Consider the following 26,593-nt stretch of genomic DNA (forward strand, 5'->3'; position numbering starts at 1 on the left):
CGTTTTGGTGTCATCAGCACACACCTAGTTGGTTTATCCAGTGTCTGAAGCTGGAGCATTACTATAGTGTGATGGGTCCTTCACCAGGTTACTTAAGGGTTTGTGTCTGCTGCTTGAACCCCAACAGCTGGGCGGTGAGCCAAGGCCTTGGTGCCCAGCTGAGGAGCAGATGTCCCTGAGAACCTAAACATCCCAGACAGTATCTGAGAACACACCAAGAAAAACAGTCTCATTGCAAACACACCGCAGGCAAAGAGCCAGAAAACCAGCTTAAATGCAGCTTACACATGGGAGATGGCACAGATCTCTAGGGCTGTCTTGTGCCGCCCAGGAGTGCCCTGTATGTAAGTCCTAATAAACTCAATTACTCACCAGACTGGACTTGTCTAAGTCATTCTTTGGTCTTTCAGCTGCTTCCCAGTTCTGGCAGGGGGGTGGGGATTGTGGGGGCGATGCGGGACACATATTACAGTTCCAGGTTTTGCTCCTAACAATTATTAGGAGGCAGCATCCTGTGGCTTCAAAGGAGGCCTTTCCTGGTGTGACCAGGAAATCGTGCACTTCCTAGGAGGTGCTATAGGAATGCGTTAATAATAGCAAATTTTTACTAAAAGCATTGATGGCATCAATATAAATAACAATGGCAGTTGTTTATCACACACAGGTGTCAGGTACTCGATAAGAACTCTCCTTTAATTCTCACAATGACCCTGCCTATTTTACCAGTGAGGAAACGTTTAAGTTGTATCCCAAAGGACATACAGTTACTGTGAGCCCTGAGATTGGAATGGCTCTGATTCTGAGATTCCTCCATTATACAGAGCTGTTCAAAGTCACTGAGAGAGTGGGTGATAGCACAGGGACTGGGCTGGGTATGGTTAGGGGCCTTTCCATCACGTCTCCTTCCTTCTTGAAGGCTTATCCACAAGAGCTGTCCTTTAACCAGGGGCTGATTGGAACCCCTCCACCTCTCTTTCAAATGGTCCACCCCAAATGCATTTTATGTTTTATGGGGTCTTTATTTAGAATTTGTAAGGAGCAGGATGGCTATGCAAAGGTGGCCTATACAGCATCAGGAGAGTTACAAAAAAATAAAATTTCTTTCTGTATTGGGGAAAAGTTTTACATTTTCAAAAGCTATAGTCTCAGGAATCATGCCTGCAAGGCAAACCACAAAACACCCTTCTCCACCACAACTCTGTGTGGACGTTGTCCTTGGTATGGGGTGATGGGTAGGAGTGTAGGTTAGGGAAGCAAATTCCCAAGGCTGGAAATACAGCCATGCTCACTTGCTGACTGTGTGTGTCCTTCCAGAAATTTCTCATCTGAACATAGTAATAACATCTACCTCCTATTTGTTGTGTGTGGTAAGACAAATCATGTATGCAAAGTTATTTAGTACAGTAGAGTGCATGAAGAAAGGATTCAAAAGATGTTATCATCATGATAAAGTTTAGATATTTGTCTTCACCCAAATCTCACGTTGAAATGTAATCCCCAGTGTTGGAGGTGGGGCCTGGTGGGAGGTGTATGGGTCATGGGGGCAGATCCCTCATAAACGGCTTGGGCTATCCCCTTGGTGATAAGTGAGCTCTTGGGCTCTGAGTTCACATGAGATCTGGTCATTTAAAAGTGACCACTCTCTTTCTCCCTCTTGCTCCTGCTTTCGACATATGACATGCCTGTTTCCCTTCGCTGTCCATCATGATTGAAAGCTCCCTGTGGCTTCACCAGAAGCCAGGCAGATGCCAGCACCATGCCTCCTGTAAAGCCTGCAGAATCGTGAGTCAATTAAACTTCTTTTCTTCATAAATTACCCAGTCTCAGGAATTTCTTTATAGCAGTGCAAGAATGGCCTAATACACATCATTGTCTGCTTAATGCTTTTTTCTTAATTTCAATGTCTTATATATTAAACCAGCTAACATTTTATTGAATTCATGTAAAGTGTGCTCATATGATGATCTCTGATAAAGGTTATAGTCCTTTTAATAGAGGCAATCAAAAAAATCGAACTAAACAGTATTAAACTAATAAACTGCCCATTTTATCCAAATAACCAGCTGTCACCCAGTGAAATGGGAAGGAGGCAGAACACCTTTTTATTGGCAGTAGTAGAGTTTCAAATTTTTAATGGTACATTACTGGATTGAGTAGACTATTACTTCTATCTATTCACACCTCCATGCATCCATCCAACTGTCCATTCAAAAAGCACTTAAGGAGCACCCTGTGCATTCAAGGAACTGAGTTCAGTTCTCAAGGTGGCTGTCGCTATGCAACAGGAAAAGATATGAGTAGCAAACCTGTTGACTAACACAGGGAAGTTATGACATTGTGAAAATTCTTGCTAGGGTAGTCAACACCACTAACAACCAAAAGATAAACAACTCTCTGAGTTCTGATGCCAAGTCAGTGAGCCTCAGGTCCAAGAAAGTTTTGTCATTAAGATTTAGAGTGACAAACAAATACTAGGGTTTTAATTGAAGGCGATGTATTAGATCAGGAATAGGGTAAATTATAATTAAGAGTTAAACCTTAGTGAGGAAGGTACCAAAATGTACTTTAGCATTCCTATCTTTAAAACTTATTCTAAAATACTTGGTTTATCAGTCAATATTTTATTTCCTTATAAAGAATATATATGTAAATCTGAGAGCAGTGGCTCACGCCTGTAATCCTAGCACTTTGGGTGGTTGAGGCGGGCAGATCACTTGAGGTCAAGAGTTCGAGACCAGCCTGGCTAACATGGCAAAATCCTGTCTCTACTAAAAATACAAAAAATTAGCCAGGTATGGTGGTGCATGCCTGTAATCCCAGCTACTCAGGAGGCTGAGGCAGGAGAATCACCTGAAGCTGGGAGGCAGAGGGTGTAGTGAGTCAAGATTATGTCACTGCACTCTAGCCTGAGTGACAGAGCAAGACTCTGTCTCAAAAAAAAAAAAAAAAAAATCAGCCAGGCGTGGTGGTGCATGCCTGTAATCCCAGTTACTCGGGAGGCTGAGGCAGGAGTATTGCTTGAACCCAGGAGGCAGAGGCTGCAGTAAGCCAAGATTGTGCAACTGTACTCCAGCCTGAGCGACAGAGCAAGACTCTGTCTCAAAAAAAAAAAAAAGAATATATATGTATATAAACATAAAGTGTATATATACATTCATGACATTATATACATATTATATTTATATACATACATTTACAAAAGTTTTTGTATGTCTGTATTGAAGTATACAAACATAACAATCCACACATCATAACTGTACAGCTTGAAGAATGATTATAACTTTATTCCAGGTAACCATCATCACACCAAGGAATAGAACCTTACTGCCCTCCCAGCAGTGCGCTCATGCCCCTCCTCACTGCTACCCGCTTACTTGTCCCCAAAGGTAAGAACCATTATTATTATTCTACCTTTTACCAGCAGAGATCATTTGCCTGTTTTTCAACTTCATACGCATGGAATCATGCAGAACTTACTCTTTTGTGCTCTTCTGTAGTTCCACATTATGTTTTGCATATGAAAGTGTACTCAGTCTCTGTCACCAGGAAACAGAAATTAAAACCACACAATTCTACAACACCCAGTATTGGTGAGGGCGTGGAGAGCTCGATCTCTCATGCATTGTTGGTGAAGAGTAGATTGGCTCAACTTTGAAAAACGGAATGGCAGTATCTACTAAAAGCTATTTATTGGCCTTTTGTACATACTCCTTGTGAGCTGCTTTAAGACATTAGAAAAAGAAAGATGGCCAAATAAAGCAGGAAGAGGAATATTAATAAAGACAAAAGCCAAAATTAGTAAAATAGGAATACAAATCAGAGAAAACATAAATAAGCTAAAAGCTGGTTCTTTCAAAACTACTATAAAGATAACAATATCTTATAAATCTATTTTAGTATATGAGAGAGAAAGAGAGAACAGAAGAAAGAAAACGAGAGAGACAGAGAAGAATAGAGAGAAAAACAGAGAGAGAGAGAAAAAAAAAAACAACCAAGATTATGAACAGGAAAAGAAATAAATTAACATAGGAAATCAATATTAGAATGAAACAGGCTAGTGAATTCAGAAACAGATCCCCACACATCTGGATACGTGATTTACGAACATGATGGCACTGGAGGGAAGTGGGGGAAGGACAGTGTGTCCAATAAACGGTGCTGGGTTTACTGGATACCATAAGGAAAAAAATGAAACTTGACCCCTCTCTTGTACTACATACAAAATTAACTCGAAACGGTTTGCAGATATAAATGTGAAAGACAAAACAATAAGGCCTCTACAAGATAATCTAGAAGAACATCTTCATGACCTCACAATAGGCAAAGATTTCTTAAGCAGGTTACGAAAAGCTCCAAATATAAAGAAAAGGATCAACAAAAATTAAAATTAAGAACTTCTGCTCATTGAAAAACATCATTAAGAGAGTGAAAAAGCAAAGTGTAGAGTTTAAGAGATTTGGCGATGCCTATAACTAGTTTGCATCCACGATATACAAGGAATTACCTACAAATCAAAAAGAGAAAGACAAATATCCCAATAGAAAAAAATGAATGAAAGATAAAATACACATGTTATTTATTTTTTTATTTTTAATGTAGAGACAGGGTCTCTTTTTTTTGCCCAGGCTGGTCTTGAACTCCTGGCTTTAAGCAGTACTCCCACCTTAGCCTCCCATAGTGCTGGCATTATAGGCATGAACCACCACACCTGGCCTAAAATGTACATGATTGATGATGAAGAAAGTGGGAAAGGGATTAATGTCTTTTCTAGCAAACAACTCTAGCAAGTTTTCTTAGCTTTGACTTTGTGACAAAATTGAGTGGCAGCATGTCTACACTGGAGAAGTGTGGCAGAAAGGTCTCTGGAATATAGAAACTAAAGTTACAGAGCTTTGGTCATGACTGAGTTAAAATGAATGTGTTGGACTGAATCAGGTGGTTTATGAAAAAAAGAGCAGAAAATTCGCCTCAGAGAAGACAGCTGCCAGCCTTAACTCACTCAGTGTCAAAATTAAAGCAGCATCCATAAAAGATGCTTCAGAGGAGTGACCTAGGCAGAAGAGGAAAGTGAAGACTCTTCTGCAACTGACATTGGTTAGCTACGTTCAGAAACTAGCCATCTGAGGCCGGGCGCGGTGGCTCAGGCCTGTAATCCCAGCACTTTGGGAAGCCGAGACGGGCGGATCGTGAGGTCAGGAGATCGAGACCATCCTGGCGAACACAGTGAAACCCCATCTCTACTAACAATACAAAAAATTAGCCGGACATGGTGGCGGACGCCTGTAGTCCCAGCAACTCGGGAGGCTGAGGCAGGAGAATGGTGTGAGCCGGGGAGGTGGAGCTTGCAGTGAGCCGAGATCGCGCCACTGCACTCCAGCCTGGACAAAAGAGTGAGACTCCGTCTCAAGTGGGGGAGAAAAAAAAAAGAAAGAAACTAGCCATCTGTGCTACAGTGGTATCTGTTTTCTACATGGTACAGTAGTCATGACCAGTTTTCTCTTTACCCAAGACCCCTGTGTACAAAGATTTGACATTCTTTAACACTTCAGTTGAAGCTTCGTTGCAAAGAAATCATCTACCCAGGCCAACCACTGACAGAATGGCTCAGAGGCAGCACTTTACCTGTGATCCCAGAATGACATCTTCAGCACTGACTGATAGATAGACTACTGATAAACATGTCGTTTGATTATCTCAACTAACTGGTGATGTTGACAGTATCTCCCCACTCAAAAATGAGGAAACTAGGCTGGGCACGGTGGCTCAGGCCTGCAATTCCAGCACTTTGGGAGGCCAAGACAGGTGGATTGCTTGAGCTCAGGAGTTTGAGACCAGCCTGAGCAATATGGCGAAACCCCATATCTACTAAAAATAAAAATATTAGCCTGGCGTGATGGTGCATATGCCTGTAGTCCTAGCTACTTGGGAGGCTGAGGTGAGAGGATGGCTTGAACCCAGGAGGTGGAGGTTGCAGTGAGCTGAGATCATGCCACTGCACTCCAGCCTGGGCAAGAGAGCCAGATCCTGTCTCAAAATAAATAAATACATAATGAAAAATGAGGACACTGACGTCGAGGACTTAAATGACTAATGTGGAGAGAGCACAAGAAGTAGAAGAATGAATGCTATAGTCTGAGGTTTTCTGGGTCCAAGCTCTGGGCTCTTTCCATGCTACCACACTGAGTGATTAGGAGTTTAATGGTGAGGGGTGAATAGATTGCAATAACGCAAGAAATCACATACCTGAAATACCAAAGCCAATGATGAGTGCAATTGCTCCAGCCAGAATAAAGATGATGCTAATTATGCTACGGGAAGAGAGAGAGAAACAGAAAATTACTTCTCCGTTCCTCTTGATGTGCTGCTTTGCAACCAGGGTACGAATCTGTTGTGGATAAGATGAGTTACATAAAGCATCTCAACTTTTTCTTCCACATAAGCTTCTTCCTAGAAATGGGTATCTTAGAAAGGAATTTCAGCAATTCCATCCCCATCCCCCTGGGGCTCTGTGATCAATGAAAAGAGTGACCCTTGCCTCTGACTGTGCCATTTACTGTCCTATTTCCAGATCAGGGAAGACCATATATGAAGGCTATTGGGGCAAGAATGATGAAAACACATCTTCAATGCCAGGTGCCACTTGAGAAGGACTGGTCCCTTTCCCAGCCTGCCCTGAGCATCACTGTCCACCCTCTTGTGTCATTTGTCTTCCTGTCTTGTCTCCTTCCATAGACTTTAAACTCCATTAAGGACAATGGCCACATCTTCTTCACTTTGTACCCACTCATGCCTCATTTACTGCACTCTACACGTCCTCAGTGGGAGTCTGTTTTCTCTTATTAAAAAAACAAAAACAAAAACATATTTACTACAGAAAGTTTAGAAAACATAAAAAAGCAAAAATGAGACAAATAAATCACTTGTAATCCCATCATCTAAACACAACCACTGTGTTTTGATATGATCTTCACCAATTATTTTTTATCTTAAGTTCTGGGATACATGTGTAGAACGTGCAGGTTTGTTACATACGTACACATGTGTCATGGTGGTTCGCTGCACCTATCAACCCGTCATCTAGGTTTTAAGCCCCGTATGCATTAGGTATTTGTCCTAATGCTTTCCCTCCCCCTGCCCCCTAACCCCCGACAGGCCTCAGTGTGTGATGTTCCCCTCCCTGTATCCATGTGTTCTCACTGTTCAACTCCCATTTATGAGTGAGAACATGTGGTGTTTGGTTTTCCGTTCCTGTGTTACTTTGCTGAGAATGATGGTTTCCAGTTTCATCCATGTTCCTGCAAAGGACATGAACTCATTCGTTTTTATGGCTGCATAGTATTCCATGGTGTATATGTGCCACATTTTCTTTATCCAGCCTATCGTTGATGGGCATTTGGGTTGGTTCCAAGTCTTTGCTATTGTAAATAGTGCTGCAAGAAACACACGTGTGCATGTATCTCTACAGTAGAATGATTTATAATCCTTTGGGTATATACCCAGTAATGGGATTGCTAGGTCAAATGGTACTTCTGGTTCTAGATCCTCGAGGAATTGCCACACCATTTTTCACGATGGTTGAACTAATTTACACTCCCACCAACAGTGTAAAAGCATTCCTATTTCTCCACAACCTTGCCAGCATCTGTTGTTTCCTGACTTTTTAATAATCACCATTCTAACTGGTGGATCCTCACTAACTTTTAATGAACAGATTAACAAATGACAGGTGGGAAACTAAATAAATAAATAAGGAAATATTGCTTACATGTACTAAGTGCTAGAATTATATGGCAGACATGTTGTTCCAAGCAGCATTTATAACTTATATCAATTATCCATTTAGTAATCTTAGGAGGAGAGCAAATTTTATTGTCTCCATTTTATAGATGGGGAAGTGACACAAGGAGATAAAGCATCTTCCCTAAAGTCACAGTTGGCAAGTGGCAGAGCAGAGTTTAGAATTTAGAATTTGTCTCTTAAATCTGTACTCAACTCCCTCCAAATGTACCAAGGGTAGGAGCTCACGGATGGGGCGTGTCCCTTTCTTTTGCCAAGGGGAACATGCACTCCTTGAGGGGTCACCTGCTTTAGCTCGTGAGAGTGACTCAGGCAGAGCAGAAGGCACAGGTCAAAATGGTTCCTGGGAAGCTCGCCCGTTGCTGCCTGTCCTGGCGCATACATCATCGGTCAGACGTCCTCAGCCGCCCTCTCACACGGCTGCCAATTCACACGCTCCCAACACCCACGCTGATGTTACTCAATAGGCAGGACAAAAGAAAGGCACAGGGAGGCAAAGAACGATGCTATAGAGAGGAAAATGAAGCACGGGGCATTGCACTTTCTGCCCTGAATAGGCTTATTGTACCCAGCCTCCTATGGCTCAGGGATGGACCCACCAGACACAAACAAGAGTACCCTGCAGGCCAAGCCCTCATGAGGTGCAGCCACAGGGCAGCAAGTGAAGCTCTAAATAATAGGGCATCTGCTAAACTGATTCCAAGGGGAGACTACATTTGGCCACTGCTCCTCTTTTTCCACACCTCAGTGCAGCCTCAGTTCTTACTGGTCCAAGAGAGTGAGAACAGCTAGATAAAGTTATAGCAAGAGGCACCATCCTCCGGCTGTCTTTGACTACTGAGACACGCAGCTGACTTGTGTGTGACCAAGGGTTTTCATTCACTTTGGGTAAATTACTTCATCTCTCTGAGGCTCATTTTCTTTTTTTGTAAAATGGGAAATAAAGTAATTCCTGCTTTACCTATTATAAAGGTTGCGTGTGTCCGCCCCCCCCCCCCCTCAACATTCACGTTGAAGTCCTAACCCCAAGTACCTCTGAGTGTGCCTTTACTTATTAATAGGGTCACTGTGAGAGGTGAAGCCAGCTGGACTTCCTGGTCAAGTGGGGACTTGGAAAACTTTTCTGTCTAGCTAAAGGATTGTAAATGCACCAAGAAGTACTCTGTAAAAATCCACCAATCGGTGGCTCACGCCTGTAATCCCTGCACTTTGGGAGGCTGAGGCGGGCGGATCACGAGGTCAGGAGATCGAGACCATCCTGGCTAACACGGTGAAACCCCGTCTCTACTAAAATACAAAAAATTAGCCGGGTGCGGTGGCGGGCGCCTGTAGTCCCAGCTACTCGGGAGGCTGAGGCAGGAGAATGGCGCGAACCCGGGAGGCGGAGCTTGCAGTGAGCCGAGATGGTGCCACTGGTGACAAAGTGAAGACTCCGTCTCAAAAAAAAAAAAAAAAAAAAAAAATCCACCAATCAGCGCTCTGTGTCTAGTTAAAGGATTGTAAACACACCAATCAGCACTCTGTAAAATGGACCAATCAGCAGGATGTGGGTGGGGCCAAATAGGAGACTAAAAGCTGGCCACCCCAGCCAGTAGGGGCAAACTGCCCGGGTCCCTGTGCACACTGTGGAAGGTTTGTTCTTTCGCTCTTCACAATAAATCTTGCTGCTGCTCCCTCTTTGGGTCTGTACCAACTTTAAGAGCCGTAACACTCACCATGAAGGTCCATGGCTTCATTTCTGAAGTCAGAGAGACCCCGAACCCACTGGGAGGAACAAACAACTCCGGACACACCACCTTTAAGAGCTGTAACACTCACTGCGAGGTCAGTGGCTTCATTCTTGAAGTCAGCAAGACCAAGAACCCACCAGAAGGAATAAATTCCGGACACAACTGCAGATGTAATTAGTTAAGGTCATACTAGAGTAGGGTAGTGGTGAATTCCTAATCCAGTATGGCTGGTGTCTTTATAAAAAGGGGAAATTTGAACGCACATGAACACACATACCCACACACACACACACATGCAACACCATGTAAAGATGAAAGCAGAGATCTACAACTCAAGGAACACCAAAGGTTGCCAGCAAACCTCCAGAAGCTAGGAGAGACATGCAACGGATTCTCTCTCGCCACTCTCACAAGTAACAAATCCTGCAGACATGTCCATCCCGGCCTGCAGCCTCCAGAGCTGTGAGAGAACACATTTCCATTTCTCAGCCACCTGATTTTTGGTACTTTGTTACAACAGCACTAGCAAACTAATACAAAAAGGTCATTTCAGGATCAAATTAGATGATGAATGTGGCATTATTCAGAAGGGGCTATTCATACACACTTTTACTATAAATACATTTTATATATAAGCTATTGCTGTAAGTTTATTATTAAAAGTTGTGACTTTTACGGGAGGGGACCTGAACAGCGACACTAAAAAGATATGTGGGCACTCTCCAAGAAGAGGGGGACAATGGAATTTGTGTATTTCAGCCAAAGCTCCTAGCCTCTCCATCACACCAGGCCCACGTTTCCCTCACTGTGAAAACAGAAGCCTGCCATCTGTCACCAAATTCCCTATCGGAGCAGGAATCACCTTGAGGTTTGTTCTGAACTAGTATTCCCTTGGGAAACAGTTCAACTTCCAGAGCCTTGGGAAGAGAAGCAGGAACTATCAGAGCAGCCAAATTAATTCCTGTCTGCTGCTTATTAATTTTTTAGAAAGATGAAAAAAATATTTCACTGTAGGGGTTCTTACATTGCTTTCTGATCTTTGCTTTCCCCTCAATGATTTCCAATAACTATGCTACAGGAAATGTTTAATGCAAAACTATGTCTTCTAACCACTGCATTGGGATTCACAGTGTACTTTTGGTACCCACTCATTACAAAAGGGCCCAAACAACAATCAATGCTTTTAGAGGGCTTGCTCATTTAGTAAACATTTATTAAGTACTTACTATGTGAAAGACATAGTGCTAGTCAATATGAAGGAAATGGAGAGATGATGTAAACAAAGTCCCTGCCCTCAAGAAGCTTATAGTTAAACTGAGGTGACATACACACAAACCTTTGTAATAATCTGAGGCAGAATGTGATCAGGGCTTTAGTAAAGAAACAAACAGACCAGGCGCGGTGACTCACACCTGTGGTCCCAGCACTTTGGGAAGCCGAGGCGGGCGGATCACCTGAGGTCAGCAGTTCGAGACCAGCCTGACCAACATGGTGAAACCCTGTCTCTACTAAAAATACAAAATGTAGCTGGGCATGGTGGTACACACCTATAATCCCAGCTACTTGGGAGGCTGGGACAGGAGAATTGCTTGAGCCCGGGAGGTGGAGGTTGCAGTGAGCCGAGACCTAGGGAGGTAGGAAGAATTTAAACCCAGGGGAAACAGAGATAATCAAAGTGCATTTCCATGAACAAATTTCAAAGAAAGTGAAGAGAAAGGCTTTATTCAGAAATGTATTGAGCTGATCCATGCTGCTACACACTCTCTGTCCAAGGCAGAAACACACAGAAAAGGTATTATTTCTGCTGACTGGGGGTGCAGGGGGTCAGGATCTAAGCATTGCACTTTAGTGCTCTGGGCTGTGGGCTGGGAAGGTGCTTTCAGAGGCTGCAGAACCCAGAGCCTTCCAGGTGAAGGAGCAGCTTTGCAGCCTGGAATTCTGTCCCCCTTCCTGAGGAGGGCCTGGTTCGGTTCCCTCACATGCCTGCTTCAGCTGCTGCTGCCTTCTCTGGCATGTGAAAGAAACTGGGCCTTTGTTAAAACATGATAAGCACATTCCTGAAAAGCCTCACATTCTGTGAAATTACACAATAAAAGTAACAGGCCTTATGGGGAAAAATAGGGTTAAAGGCAGACCGCTCGAAACCTATGTGACTTTGTAATTACTCTACTAACAGAAACAATAACTAGTACCTTGGGAGATAACTTGGACAGACAAGGCAGGCAGCTCAGTAGGGCCGGAAACTACTTCAGGGGAATATATAAATATAAAAATGAATATAAAAAATGCACAGATATAATGAAATAAATACTCCGGCTGCTGGGTGCTGTGAGCCGGCGTGGTTGCTGTGAAGGTGGGTGCGGCAGATGTGCAGCCTAGAACTCGCAAGGGTAGGATGTACTTCCCTGGTGAGGGAGCCCGTGTGCAGATGTTCATTCAAAAAAATTCTTTTTAATAAAATAAAAATAGAACTGAAAGCCATGCTAAGCCTTTCCCACTGAAGTTCTCATTCTATTCTGCTATTTCAACTCTCCTTGCTTTGGGGAAAAAAAAAGGCATGTGAACCAACACAACTTCCATGTTGTCCTGCCATCATTCCCATTTTTAAACCATACATGAGCTCATTGATGCTATAGAAACATATACTGCAGCAGACAGTCTGTATTACTGTACCAAACACCAAAAAATAAAGCAGAATAGAGACAACTATCTCTCCCTCTCTCTCTCTTTTTTTTTTTTTTTCGAGACGGAGTTTCACTCTGTTGCCCAGGCTGGAGTGCAGTGGCATGATCTCAGTTCACTGCAATCTCCGCCTCCCAGGTTCAAGCTATTCTCCTGCCTCAGCTTCCCAAGTAGCTGGGATTACAGGCGCGTGCCACCACGCCCAGCTAATTTTTTATTTTTAGTAGAGATGGGGTTTCACCATGTTGGCCAGGCTGGTCTTGAACTCCTGACCTCACGTGATCCGCCTGCCTCAGCCTCCCAAAGTGCTGGGATTACAGGTGTGAGCCACCGCAGCTGGCCGGAGACACCTATCTCTTAAGGACAACCCTTCATTTATCAGAGGTCCATGGAATGGCATAACAGTAGCTGATGCTTAACAGGCATATGTGGTAATTCTTCATTATATGGTATCTCGTTCAACCCTACAGCAACCCCATGAGATAAGTACTACCCTTATTACCTTTTTACATGTGGGGAAACTGAGGTTTAGCTTAAGTAACAGATGAAGCTGTCATAGCTGGAAGGTGGGAATGTCAGGTTTCGATTTGAGGGAGTATGACTTACAGACTTGAGGTCTTAACTACATGCTATACTTCTAGAAAAAGTGGCAGGAGGCCTCATGTTTGGAAGGCTCCTGTCACCTCCTCAAGTTCCTTTTCTAAAAACAAGAGCTTTCTGCATCTGCTACACAGTGTATAGAGCCCTCAGTCTGGAAAACATAAAATGCTTTTTGTTTTATTCAAACATGAATGGCTTCTATGTTCTCGAGTTTCTGTTTCCTTCTCAAATACTAACAGAACTGGGAGATACCACATTCCTTATAGATCATAGTTCAGCTCCACTCGTGTGATTGCTAAATGTTTAAAACTGAAAACTAGATTAGTTTTGCAAATGTGTGATTTATTTGAATATACCAAGCAGGATATTTGAGTAAATCAAGTTGCAGCAAACATATTACATTGTTCACAAACCAACGAAGTGACTCGGTTTATAAAGAATGCTGAAATTAAAGACATTTACTTCAGCCTATCCAAAGAGGAGATTAAGGCTGGGTGTGGTGGCTCATGCCTGTAATCCCAGCACTTTGGGAGGCCGAGGCGGGCAGAGCACTTGAGGTCAGGAATTTGAGACCAGCCTGGCCAACATGGTGAAAGCCCGTCTCTACTAAAAATTCAAAAATTAGCTGAGCCCAGGGGTGTGCATGCGTAGTCCCAGCTACTTGGGAGGCTGAGGCAGGAGAATCGTTTGAACCCAGAAGGCGGCGGCTGCAGTGATCTGAGATCGTGCCATTGCACTCCAGCCTGGGCAACAGAGCAAGACTCCATTTCAAAAAAATCAAAAAATCAAAAAGCAAAAAGGAGAGTAAAAGCAGAAAAGGAAATTTATTTATGGGGAAAAAGTATTTCCTATAAAGGGGAAAAGGAATTATTTTCAATGCTATGTGGAATAAAGCACTGGGCTTCAAGGTAAAACTAAACATTTTCCAGATATTGATTAGCATAGGTTTCAGGTTTCTGAGAAGCTTAGATTGTTGTCCACTCCAATTTTTGTTTTGCTGAAGAATTCAAGGTGTAGTGTATGTTTCGGCCGGGCGCGGTGGCTCACGCCTGTAATCCCAGCACTTTGGGAGGCCGAGGTGGGCGGATCACAAGGTCAGGAGATCGAGACCATGGTGAAACCCCGTCTCTACTAAAAATACAAAAAATTAGCCGGGCACGGTGGTGGCGCCTGTAGTCCCAGCTACTCAGGAGGCTGAGGCAGGCGTGAACCCGGGAGGTGGAGCTTGCAGTGAGCCGAGATCGCGCCACTGCACTCCAGCCTGGGCGACAGAGCGAGACTCCGTCTCAAAAAAAAAAGAAAAGAAAAAAAAAAAGGTGTAGAGTATGTTTCCTGGCCTCTACTCCTCTCCCTGTATCTCTTTATACTGGTAAAGTCAAGGCCTGCTTTGGTCCAGGAAACCAAGAGCAGAAGCATGAGGAATGGTGAGTATAGGCTTGAGGAGAACTTGGCAATGAGGAGGAGTCATTACATGAGACTTGAGGGGTGTGTGTGGAAGAGGACTTCCTTTCAGGGCAGCCTCTGCTCCATCAACATGGCAGTGAATGGCCAGGCTTTGTATTTGGGAAAGGAATTTTGGGGAATTGCGTACAAGAGACTTGGCTGCTGTTGAGTATCAGGTTGAGGCATCCTCTTTTCTTTCTAGCTACCCCCAATAATAAGAGCACAGTTTAGTGGATTCCTCCAAAGCACAGGCCCCAGAATAAATCATGACCTGGGTCCCAACACTGTAAAACTAGGGTAACATGGCTGGCAGAAAGATTTCATCTTGTATGCCAACAATCATTTGAATGACTGGCAGTTGTGGCTTAGAATACTGTGTTGAAAAGATTGCAAGATTGCCTCTGTGCTCACAGGGAAGAGTGCCACCACTAATGAGTGTTTTCTTTCTTTTTTTTTTTGGCGGGATGGGTGGGTGGGGTGGGCGACAGCATGTTGCCCGTGCTGGAGTGCAGTGGTGCGATGATGGGTCACTGCAGCCTTGACCTCCCACACTCAAGCAATCCTTCCACCACACCTCCCCGCAATAGCTGGGACTACAAGTGTATACCACCACAGGTGCACACTACCCAGCTAATTAAAAAAAAAAAAAATTTGTAGAGACAAGATCTCACTATGTTGCCCCAACTCCTAGACTCACGTGATTCTCCCGTCTTGTTCTCCCGAAGTGTGGGGATTACAGGCACACCTGACTGCGTGTTTTCTTTCTTTCTTTCTCTCTCTCTCTCTCTCTCTCTCTTCCCTTCTTTTATTTCCTTCCCTTCCTTCCTTCCCTTCCCTCCCTTCCCTCCTTCCTTCCTTCCTTCTTTCCTTCCTTCTTTTCTTTTCGAGATGGAGTCTCTCTCTGGGACCCAGGCTGGAGTACAGTGTCATGATCTCGGCTCACTGCAACCGCCACCTCCTGGGTTGAAGCAATTCTCCTGCCTTAGCCTCCTGAGTAGCTGGGATTACAGGCATGTGCCACCACACCTGGCTGATTTTTTGTATTTTTAGTAGAGATGGGATTTCATCATGTTGGCCAGTCTGGTCTCGAAATCCTGACCTCAAGTGATCTGCCCGCCTTGGCCTCCCAAAGTGTTGGGATTACAGGTATGAGCCACGGCACCCAGCCTACAGTGTTTTCTTTTCTTTTCTTTTTTTTAGAGACAGGGCCAGCTGTTCCCCTGGCTGCAGTGCAGTTACACAATCATATCTCAATGTAGCCTTGAACTCCTGGGCTCAAGCAATCTTCTCGCTTTAGCCTCCTGAGTAGCTGTGACTGCAGACATGTGCCACAATGCTCAGCTAATTTTCTTTATTTCATGTAGAGACAGGGTCTCACTATGTGGCCCAAGCTGGTCTCAAACTCCTGGCCTCAAGCAATCCTCCCACCTTGGCCTCTAAAGTATTAGGATTACAGGGGTGAGCTACCACACCCAGCCTTGTGAGTGTTTTCTAAGTGAGCATGCGGGCCCCATGTATTCCATCCCTGGGTTAGCAGAAACACATGAAAAGAGGCTTTAAGTCACTCCTAGCTACAAAACCAGGGGAATCTCAGGCTAATTTAATAGCAATGTAATGGCAGTACAATAGCAATGTTAGCCGACACTCCTCCATGCACACTTTTGGCTCACACTTTAAGAAGAACACTGATTAACATGCATACTTAGAACAGGGTTTCTCAAACTCCGCACTACGAACTATTTGTGCTAGATAATTCTTTGTTATTGGGGGTCATCCTCTGCACTGTAGCATGTTTAGCAGCATTCCTGGCCTGTGCCTTCCAGATACCAGTACCACCACTACCCTTGTTGTGACGACCAAAAATGTTTCCAGACATGTCACCCCAGCTGAGAACCATTGATTTAGAAGAAGTGAAATCAGGGCAGTGATATGACTAGAAGTCATGTTTTTTGAAAAATAGTTGAAGGAACTAGGGTGGTTTAACTTAAAGAAGACTAAATATAGTGATGTCATTTCAGTATTTGAAAAGTGGTGTTTGCAGGAAGGGGAACATCACACACCAGGGCCTGTTGTGTGGTAGGGGGAGGGGTGAGGGATAGCATTAGGAGATATACCTAATGTAAATGACGAGTTAATGGGTGCAGCACACCAACATGGCACACGTATACATATGTAATAAACCTGCACGTTGTGCACATGTACCCGAGAACTTAAAGTATAATAATAATTTTAAAAAGAAAAAAAAAAAAAAAAAAAAAGAAAGAAAGGTAGTGTTTCGCCTGTTCTCCATCACTCTGGAGGAAGAAACAGAGGCACTGAGTGAAAATTCTAGGAGATTAGATTTAGACTCAAAATACGGAGAAACTTTCCAACAGAGTTCGCGGAGACTGGCCTGCAATTTCATGTGCAAGCAGGGGCTGGGTAAACACACAGTGGGTGGGAAAAGTTTCTAGTACCAGATAAAGCTTCAGAGAATTTTGAAAGTCCTTTTTAAATAATTTGTTATATGATTCTGTAATTTGATATTCCCTGGGATTTGCTGCGGCCTTGGCTTTGCCTGCACATGCCTCCTAAAACCTTTGTTAATAATATAAGAATGATTGCTAATATTTATTTGAGTACATTGCCTCATCTATCTAATATAATCCATAGGACAACCTATGGAGATAGATACTATTATCTTTGTTGTATAGATGAGGAAGCTGAGGCCTAATGTTAAGTAATTCCCCTAAGGACTCAGTCCTGGGAAATTAGAGAGAGCAGGATTAGACTCAGGTCTCAGATGCCATCATCATTGGTCTTCATCATTATACCGTATTTTATATTAATCAAAAGATTTGTAAATCTTAGGATTTGAATCAGGGGCGAGGCTTGTGTTTGTGCAGTTGTAACTGATGGAAGGACAGTACACACAACCTTACATAGATTGAAAAACATTTCTCTCCCCCACAGGAGGTGTCTTTCATCTCGGACTCTGGAAGGAAAACTGGAAGGGGCGTGAGTATCAGGTGGAAAATTTCACAATGTTAACAGTAGACACCTTTCCTTAAACCATATTTGAGTTTTCAGCAAAGCCATTCTATTTTATTCTTAAGCCTGTCCTATATATAAGATCACCCTGATTGCCGTAAGCACACATTAGCATTTCATCATCATCCTTGAGCACACTATTTGTCACTGGCACAAGCGGAGCGAGACAAAAGGCAATGCAAGGTTGATTACCAGTCCTTTTCGTAATCATACCTGTATTTCCTGTTCCTCCTTATTCTCACTGCAGAGAAAAAAAACATTTCCACAAGATTCCTTCAGCAGCATAACTGATCCCATTGTGTTGAATAACAAACCCACTCCAAACCTTTCATGACCCTCCCACAAAGGGCCTGTACTATTAGAAAAGCCGAGTATCCCATAAGCAGTCTCTGTGGTGTAAACAAAATCAGCCTAATTGTGTGTCATCTGAAGTGGAGGTTAAGAGAGATTGCAGGGGTGCCCACAGCACCTGGGGGAGGTCTGGCTGATAACGAACACTTCTTTTCATGGTTGGCTATTGTCCTGGCTGCTCTCCCATTCACCAACTCCCCCCACCATAATCTTGGCATCCCCTTGCTCTCCCCACCTCTCTCCACTTCTGTTCACCTCTCCTCCTCCAGTCCAGCCATAGACAAGGGCAGGAGCACCGCTCAGGGACAGCCTGATCATTTCTGGAATGGATGAAACAAAAAGAAGCTGCTGCTACTCCTCCCTTTATCCACTCCATGGAGAACCCAGCATTTCCTACCAGGGGCTCCACAGGAGCAGGAGACATGAACAGCTGGGCAACACTGCAATTCATCCTGTACCTGCCTCCAGATTCAACACGACTTTTTCCACAGGGCTATTGTGAGGGTCCAAAGAAACAAACTATTCCTTACAAAACGTAAATATTAGCTGTTATTTTAAAACCATAAACGTTAATTCTTCTCTAGGCATGGTGGTTCATGCCTGTAGTCCGAACACTTTGAGACGCCGAGGCAGGAGAGCTGCTTGAGGCCAGGAGTTGGAAACCAGCCTGGGCAACATAGTGAGACCCTGCCTTTACAAAAAAAAAAAAAAAAAAAGTAAATTCTTATTTTTACTTTTCACTATTCCCAAATTTAAATAACTCCTGATTGCTTATCAAAGTTCAAACTGTTCTTGTCTGCTGGTCATGGAAAAGAAAAAAGAAAATTGAAACTGATCCTAGAATTTAAGATCACCCTTAAATGCCCCGAGCTATTTTTCTAACCCTTCTCCCTTTAGGAAGCCCTGTATTCTCATCAGACTGTTCACTGCCCTGTTGCTCTCTGCTTAGAATACACTTCCACCTCTTCCCAGGTAATCAGAAGCAGGCCCATCCAGAGCCCAGCTCAGCTCTGACCTGCCTCAGGCTCCTTCCTGAGGGCCAGCCTGGAATGTGCCCTCCCTTCTCTTTTTTAAATGGATGTAAGGCGCCGGGCGCGGTGGCTCAAGCCTGTAATCCCAGCACTTTGGGAGGCTGAGACGGGCGGATCACAAGGTCAGGAGATCGAGACCATCCTGGCTAACATGGTGAAACCCCGTCTCTACTAAAAATACAAAAAACTAGCCGGGCGAGGTGGCGGGCGCCTGTAGTCCCAGCTACTCGGGAGGCTGAGGCAGGAGAATGGCATAAACCCGGGAGGCAGAGCTTGCAGTGAGCTGAGATCCGGCCACTGCACTCCAGCCTGGGCGACAGAGCGAGACTCCGTCTCAAAAAAAAAAAAAAAAAAAAATGGATGTAAGGGAGTGGGAAGGCAGGTGAACCTCAGGAGGCTGAACCCGTGTGAGAAGAGAAGGAAGGGCTTGAGTGGCACTAGGGTTTGAGACAGGAGCTGGGAGGGGGAACTAGGCCCCGAAAGGGCTGACGGGAAGGACAGGGCAGGCTCCCTGTGAGGGACTTGCATTTCTATTTAGCCTGTCCTCCCCATCAGTCAGCGAGGTCATCAGTCAGTGTAGTCATCAGTCAGCATGCTCATCAGTCACCCTGGTCATCAGTCACCCTGGTCATCAGTCACCATGATCTGGGCCTCAGGCAGATGGATGGCCTGACAGGGAGAGTGAGCTGTAATCTAGATTACCTTTGCAACACCCTAAAGCCACCGCGACTGTTTTGAATTTCATTCCTTTACTTGCCTTCAGGAAATCTGTGCCTGTCACTGAAGAGATTCAGAGAAGCACTTGGGCTGGCTGCTTCTCAGAAAGCCTCGCCCTGGGATCAGTTCACTGTTTATTCATTAATAAAGCTGGAAACAAGTACATCTATTACCCTCAGAGCTTTTCTCTACGAAAGCCTATACACCTGTCTCAGGCAGTCTGTGAGTTCTCCTATGTACTAGGTCACATTTGTACACTCCAAGGCTTCTGTCATCCACTGTCTTTATTTTATAATGCCAGAATTATAGTTTTCCCAGTGAAAAGCAGACCACTGTATCCTAGAAGTAAGTAGGGGATGTATTATTCAGTCTTCCAAAAGATCTACCATGAGTTCCAATGCAAATCCTCGCCTGCTGGGACCCACATTCTCTTAGTTTATACTGGGGCCCAGTTCTGCAGGTGTAGCCATGTAGAGCTTGTGAGAATTCAGGTATGAAAATCAGGCTGCCAGATCCACCCCTTGAGGGCCTGGCTTGCCTGAGCAATTCCCCGGCTGCAGCCCCTGGGGCCGCTCTGTACCATAACAACCCTTGCCTGCCTACATCAAGGGGCATTCTGAAACCCAAGGCAGGGGAGATGCTCCCTGTCCTAGGGTGGAGGCATCCTTAAGTAGAACCCTTCTGTGGTCCTGACCATCTGTAGCAGACACAGAGGAAGCTTCCCAGGCCTTCCAGCCTGGAATCTGTAGTTTTCTTACTCCCTGGAGCTGCCTTCCACCCAGGGCCTGCCTTGTGATTTCAGATTCCGTTACTTGGTCTTTTCTCTCTGGTCCAGCCTGACTTCCTGGGCACCAATCTTAGCTTTCTCCTATAGATTTCAGCATTTCCCCGGTAGAGACTCCCAACCTGATGCTATGTGCTACGTCCTGTACCTACCCCACCTCCGGTCGCCATTCTGACCCACTGAAGCCCCGGGCCAGACACTGACCTGGAGATGGGCTATGGGGCTCTTATGAATCACAAGAAGTCTGTTTTATTTTCTAAGACTTCTATACATTCTGATACCATTTCTTAAAGAAAAAGAATAAGATTAAAATATAAAGTATTGATTTAAGCATGGAAAGCAAAGAAAGCATACTAAACCTGAAAGTTTGAATAAAAATATAAGCTCAAGAAGAATTTACATAAACCTGTGACTACTTTCTCCCATCTCCCATCAGCTCCACGCTCCATCCATTCTAAACCACTCTGGGTCCCTGACTATGCCAGCTTGCTTTTTGCCTCCATGCCTTTGTTCCTATTATTTTTCAAGTTCTTGGAACATGCGAGGAACTTACCAAATGCTTGTTGAATAAATGCCCCACCTTACAGACTGTTTCCCTCGGAGCGTCTAGCACATAGTCTTTAAAATATGTTGAATTAATGAACAAATAAATATCCATGCTGTGCTATTAAGAGAAACTAACACATTCTTAACTTTTGAGAAACCATTTATGGGAGAAATTGTCATTTATCTTTCTCTTTAAACAGTCTTTTGAAAAATTGTGGTATGGGAAATCTTGCTGAAGCTATAAATTGTAACAAAATGCCTTGGAGGGTTGTACATGGAAGACCTGGTTAACTGTGGTTAACAAGGGAACCTAGAGATTCATAATAGCTGTGCTTGAATAATTGTTAATCTTGAGTCCTCTTGGCCATTTCTCTCCACAAATAAGTTACAAAATAGAAGTGTTTCTCTAAAAGAGAAAGGACTTTGTAGGGAATGAAGAGTTAAATTTCCAGAATAGTGCATACTAAATAGCCTTTTAAAAAATCCTTGCTAAAAATACTTAAAATGCTGAATAAAAAGAAAAGAAAAGGAAACAAAACAACAACAACAATAAAAAACAAGACAAAACCACACACACATTTTTGAGTACTTCATTTTTGCCAGCAAGAAAAATGAGGGAGATTTGCAGAGGCTAAAAATGAAACCAACACATGCATCCAGATCAGTAAGAGAGTTCTGGGCACACTGGCTATGCATTCCAGGGACCAAAAGCTTCCGTCTTCCATGCCAAATACCAGAGACAGAGCTAAGGGGCCATTCAAGCTGGGGACTCACTGCCAAGAAGGAGCCCTTTAAAATGAAATCTTGGTTTCAGGGGTTTTGGGAAATGGAGGTGCTATGAATTCAGGCCTCAAATCTGCATGATGACTGGCTTATATATACACAATTTCAGGGAATACATATATTTTTTCTTTACCTAGCACCAAGACCAAGTGAGGTTGTTGCCTTCTCATACTCCCCGTGCCCCAGCTTTGCTGTCCGGCAGTCCAAGTTATCAAGAACCTTAAGATATGGAAGGTATTTATTAGGCCAGTCCGGTGTCACCTGAAGTCTGGGCAACACTGGGCTATCTGCAAGGCTGACTAAGCTTGTCCTTCCAGCATTAGCCAAGCAGGAGTGGCAGCCTATCTCTCCCATCCCTGAGCAACACACCCACAAAAAGGGACCAGATGGAAAAGTTAAGATTCAATGAACTTATCTAGAAATTTATAATCAGGAAAACTAGAAAGAAGTGATTTTAAACATTTTTTTTTTAACTTGTATGTATTTTTATAGTTCCGTATTTTTATACTTTGAATTCTATGCTGGCTGGTGGGGATGTCAGTGGGCAGTACTACCATCTTTTTAATACTTACAGCATTTTTCTGAGCTTGAGGGAAGAATATTTACAGTCCAGGGATGGAGCTCCTTTCTTCACTTGGTGCCCTTCTTCATGATGTGTGTATGTAGCGTTGGGAGGATAGTGCCTGGCATGGAGCAAAGGCACTAAAGATGTTGGCTCTTTCCTGCTACTCAGAGGTTAAGGACCACAGCAAGAGCCAGGGTGACTGTGGATACCAAGTGTGTTGTGTTTCAAGGCCAAAGGGGTGAAGGATAGAGTTAGGAGAAGGTTTCATCCAGAGACACTTAGGAGGTAGATTCTATTAGGGACTGAGAATCCTACTAGGCCTAGAAGCAATGGCTAGCCAGTTTTCCCTTGATCTAGAAACTAATTAGCTTTGCTTCTTGCTAACCCAGAGACAAGAAAAAGAACCAATGCTGGTACCTCTAATGCTGCCACAGCGAAGTCAGATCTTGACTTAGACTTGAGAAGTCAGGATAAATAGCTCTGTTAGTTTTATATTTATAATGTTTCTTAGTTTCTCCCATCTTTTAGGCATATCTTACCCAAACCTAGGGCAGAAACATTTTTTTCATATTTTAGTCAAATACAACAGTTCCCAGTGGTCACGCAAGTCTCAGGTGTCTTCCTGAGAAACCCAGGAAAGACCAAGTTATGGCAGCAGAAACCAGGGCCCTATGGGAAAAGAGGCAGGAATGACTAGGGTCTTGGTCCTTTTCCATCCAGGCAATTTTTCTACTACTTCATGGAAACGAACCACATTCCACTAGAAAAAAGTTACCATGGGCTGCCATCAGAATCAAAATATAGCTAGGCTGGGGATGTCCTGATCAGTGCAAAAGTGGCATTTGTAAACCAAAAATAAAATTCTGAGACCCCTCAACTAGCTGAATGGACCCCTCCTCTTGGCCAAGGGCATTCCAAAGTTAACCTGCAAAACTAGTTCAGGCTGTGATGGGAAGCACAGACATATCCCATTATACCCTTCTCTCTTTTGGAATTCAAGAAAAGCCCACCAGCATTACAATCAACACAGGTTTTATCCGATAAGAAACATTTACAATGTATTATTCTCTCTGAAGCCTGCTACTTGGAGGCTTCATCTGCATGATAAAATCTTGGTCTCCACAACCTCTTATCATAACCTAGAAATTCCTTTCTATTGATAATAATTCTTTCAACCATTTGCGAGTCAGAAAATTTTTAAACCTACCTGTGACTTTGAAGCCCCCCAACCCCCACTTCAGGTTGTCCCACCCTTCTAGGTTGAACCAATGTAAAGCTTACATGTATTGATTGATGTCTTATGTCTTCCTAAAATGTATCAAAGCAAGCTGTGCCCTAACCACCTTGGGCACGTATCATCAGGACCTCTGGAGGCTGTGTCATGGGCACATCCTTAACTTTGGCAAAATAAACTTTCTTAATTGATTAAGACCTGTCTCAGATACTTTTGGGTTCACACATTCCTTGCATGAAATTCTGCTTCACTGTTCTGAAATGTGGTCCCTAGCTATAGGAGCTATCTTTTCCAGAAACTGGAAATGTAGTTCAACCATAGTCATGAGTGTTACTTCCAGGCATGAGAGATCTGAAAGGTATAGTTTGGCTTCATAGCTATTTGAATTTCTGGAATATGCCAATGGTTGGAGAGACAATAGGTAATATAGCTGAAATTAGAATAATCATGTTAAATCTGAGGCATGTAGCTATCGGTGTGGTTGGACTCCCAGGGAGGCATTTTCTCTCAGTGCGTAAAGTGGATTGTACCTGCTAGGACAGCCAAATGAAACGTCTTCAAGATGCTGGGGCTCAGAAGCATAAACCAGGCAAGGCCCTTAACTGGTTACAGCTTCCTGCTTCCCTGCCTCAGCAGTATTAGAGGAGCAAGTTCATTCTTAGGCCTTTTGAGTATTTTGTGATTTTATAATGTCATGTTTTATGTTGGGACTGGGGCTTGGAAAGTGAAATGAACTAGTTATTGCAAAGGAAAGGAAATAATTGGATAAGAGATACAATGCAGGGAATGAGAGGGTAGGTATATTGGATGGGGCCCCTTATTTTCCCTCTCCACTTCAAGTCTAGATATTCTCTGTACATTCATTGATGTCCGTGAAGCCATGGGCACTGTAGGAAGACACATCTGAATTATCCAGGTCAGTGGTTGCTCACATCTGGAATCCCAGCACCTTGGGAGGCTGGGGCAGGAGGATTGCTTGAGGCCAGGAGTTTGAGACCAGCCTGGGCAACATACCTCGTCTCCATAAAACAAATTAAACAGTGTTATTCAGGCTCCAGAACTGACCCTGTTCTTGAATTCCTTAGGGCAGATTCAGAGGGGCTTACCATTTTTATATATGGCTGCTAAGATTTCTGGGCCCTTTTTCAAACCTTTAAAAAAAGAGCTTTTTGGCTGGGAGCAGTGGCTCATGCCTGTAATCCCAACACTTTAGGAGGCCAAGGCGGATGGATCGCTTGAGCCCAGGAGTTCAAGACCAGCCTGGGCAACACGGTGAAACTGTACCTCTACAAAAAATACAAAAATCAGTTAGGTGTGGTGGTGTGCACCTGTAGTCTCAGCTACTTGGGAGGCTGAGGTATGAGGACTGCTTGAGCCCAGGAGGCAGAGGTTGCAGTGAGCCACTGCACTCTAGCCTGGATGACAGAGCAAGACCTTGTCTCAAAAAAAAAAAAAAAAAGCTTTTCCCTACCCATTTAACAGTATTACCAAGAACCTCTAATTTCATTATTGTTCCTTCTGGCACTTGAGGAACTAGGGGACAAAGCAATAGCACGAAGTCCCCAGTGACATGCAGGATCCTGTCAGCGCGCTTGTGAGCTACACAGATGACTCCTTCTTTAGTGTATAGCTTCCCTCCAGACAATTTTTCAGGGAAACTGGTGACCATATACATCAGAAACTGTTTCTGTGTCCTCATTATAGCAGATACAGTCCTCTAACACAAATGTGTTACATTGTATTGAAATTATCTGGTCACACATTTGTGTCTCCTTTAGTCTCCTCTAAGTTTCTCAAGAACAGGGACCATGTCTTTTCATTTTTGTATAACAGGATGTTACATTTAAAGTTTCAGCTGAGGTTCCAAGATACAATAGATGCTGCCTACCAAAGTGAGGTGCCACATCACTATGCAGAGCTTAAAAAGGGAATCTTTAGAGAAAAAAACCAAAAATAAAAACTAAATTATAAAATGAAAAAAAGAAAAGAAAAAAAACTAAATAAAAAGGGGGTATTTGACAATCATTTCCATAATTCTTACCCACCTCACTCACTGAGACAATTATTTCCATAATGCTTAGCTGCTTCACTCAGATGAAGGATATTAAAAGGACCAGGGTAGGAAAAGATTTGGGAAGATATTTCTTTGGGGATTTTTTTTTTTTTCTGTGCTATGTGAACATCCTCCTCCCCGCCTCTAACACACGAATACAAAGCTTAACTTGAAGAGCTTGTAATGTGTTCTTGATGGGGTAAGGTGGGGGACACCAAGGATTAGAATTTAAATCATACTTGAGAAATTCAATATGATCTAGAACAGATCAGAGAGAGAGGAGAGAGACAGACAGACAGAAACAGAGGGAGGGAACACAGAGAGCTGCGAGACACTCTTCTATGAGGCAAGGAATGTACATCCTTCCAGCAGGACAGATGTCCTAGAACCATGTGGAGTCCTCACCAGTAGGAATAACTGGGAGAGGGAACTGAGTCGTGTGCGAAGTAGACTTTTGGGGAATAAGGGACTGGGGCAACATCAGGCAGTTGAAGGTAAAACCAGGTTTTCATTAGAGGCTTCAGAAGTTTCATCGTGTATTTCTATACATACACTTTAAAAGGTCGGAGATAAAAAGAAATTATTCCTTTGATTATAACTACTGGTCATGCTGAATCAATTCATCAATCACATTTATTTCCCTAAGTGTCAGACATCATGCCTGATTCATCCTAGGCATTTGATAAATGCTAAACTGAGCTCACCTGATTTTGGGACATGTTCTATTACTATACCAAAATATGTCCATGACACAGCCCAACTGAATGGCAGCCCATTTTTTTTCCCCAAGATCCTTCAGGCCATTGAAAGCAGTTCATATTTTCATTTCAGGGTAATGACTCCTTAAATTATACTTTTGGGTAGGTTTTATGTGAACAATTTTAGGTAGTTTTATGTGAACAATTACAATTAACTAAAAATAAATACATATTTAGAAATCTGCTAATTGGCCAGGCACAGTGGCTCACACCTGTAATCTCAGCACTTTGGGAGGCCGAGGCGGGAGGATCACGAGGTCAGGAGATCAAGACCATTCTGACTAACATGGTGAAACCCAATCTCTACAAAAAAAAAAAAAAAAAAAAAAAAATAATTAGTGGGGCATGGTGGTGGGTGCCTGTAGTCCCAGCTACTCGGAAAGCTGAGACAGGAGAAAGGCATGAACCCGGGAGGCAGAGCTTGCAGTGAGCCGAGATCGTGCCACTGCATTCCAGCCTGGGTGACAGAGTGACACTCCATCTCAAAAA

At 43.6% G+C, this 26,593-nt stretch overlaps 1 protein-coding gene across 5 annotated transcripts in view; it reads right to left on the reverse strand.

Moving 5' to 3' along the window:
• Positions 1-26,593, reverse strand: part of VTCN1 (V-set domain containing T cell activation inhibitor 1) — a 71,728-nt gene that overhangs the window by 21,925 nt on the left and 23,210 nt on the right. For 4 of the 5 annotated variants that reach the window (XM_025393558.1, XM_025393569.1, XM_025393534.1 and 1 more), the window contains exon 2: positions 6,244-6,308. Coding sequence is in view for 3 of the 5 variants with exons in the window: in XM_025393569.1 (XP_025249354.1) it covers positions 6,244-6,308 (65 nt within the window). In the remaining 2 variants the exon portion in view is untranslated. Of the gene's footprint in view, positions 1-6,243; positions 6,309-9,615; positions 9,684-26,593 lie in introns of those variants that run through there. The other variant, XM_025393542.1, reaches the window with a different exon arrangement.

The sequence above is a fragment of the Theropithecus gelada genome, chromosome 1 (genome assembly GCF_003255815.1).
Source record: "Theropithecus gelada isolate Dixy chromosome 1, Tgel_1.0, whole genome shotgun sequence".
NCBI classification, from domain to species: Eukaryota; Metazoa; Chordata; class Mammalia; order Primates; family Cercopithecidae; genus Theropithecus; species Theropithecus gelada.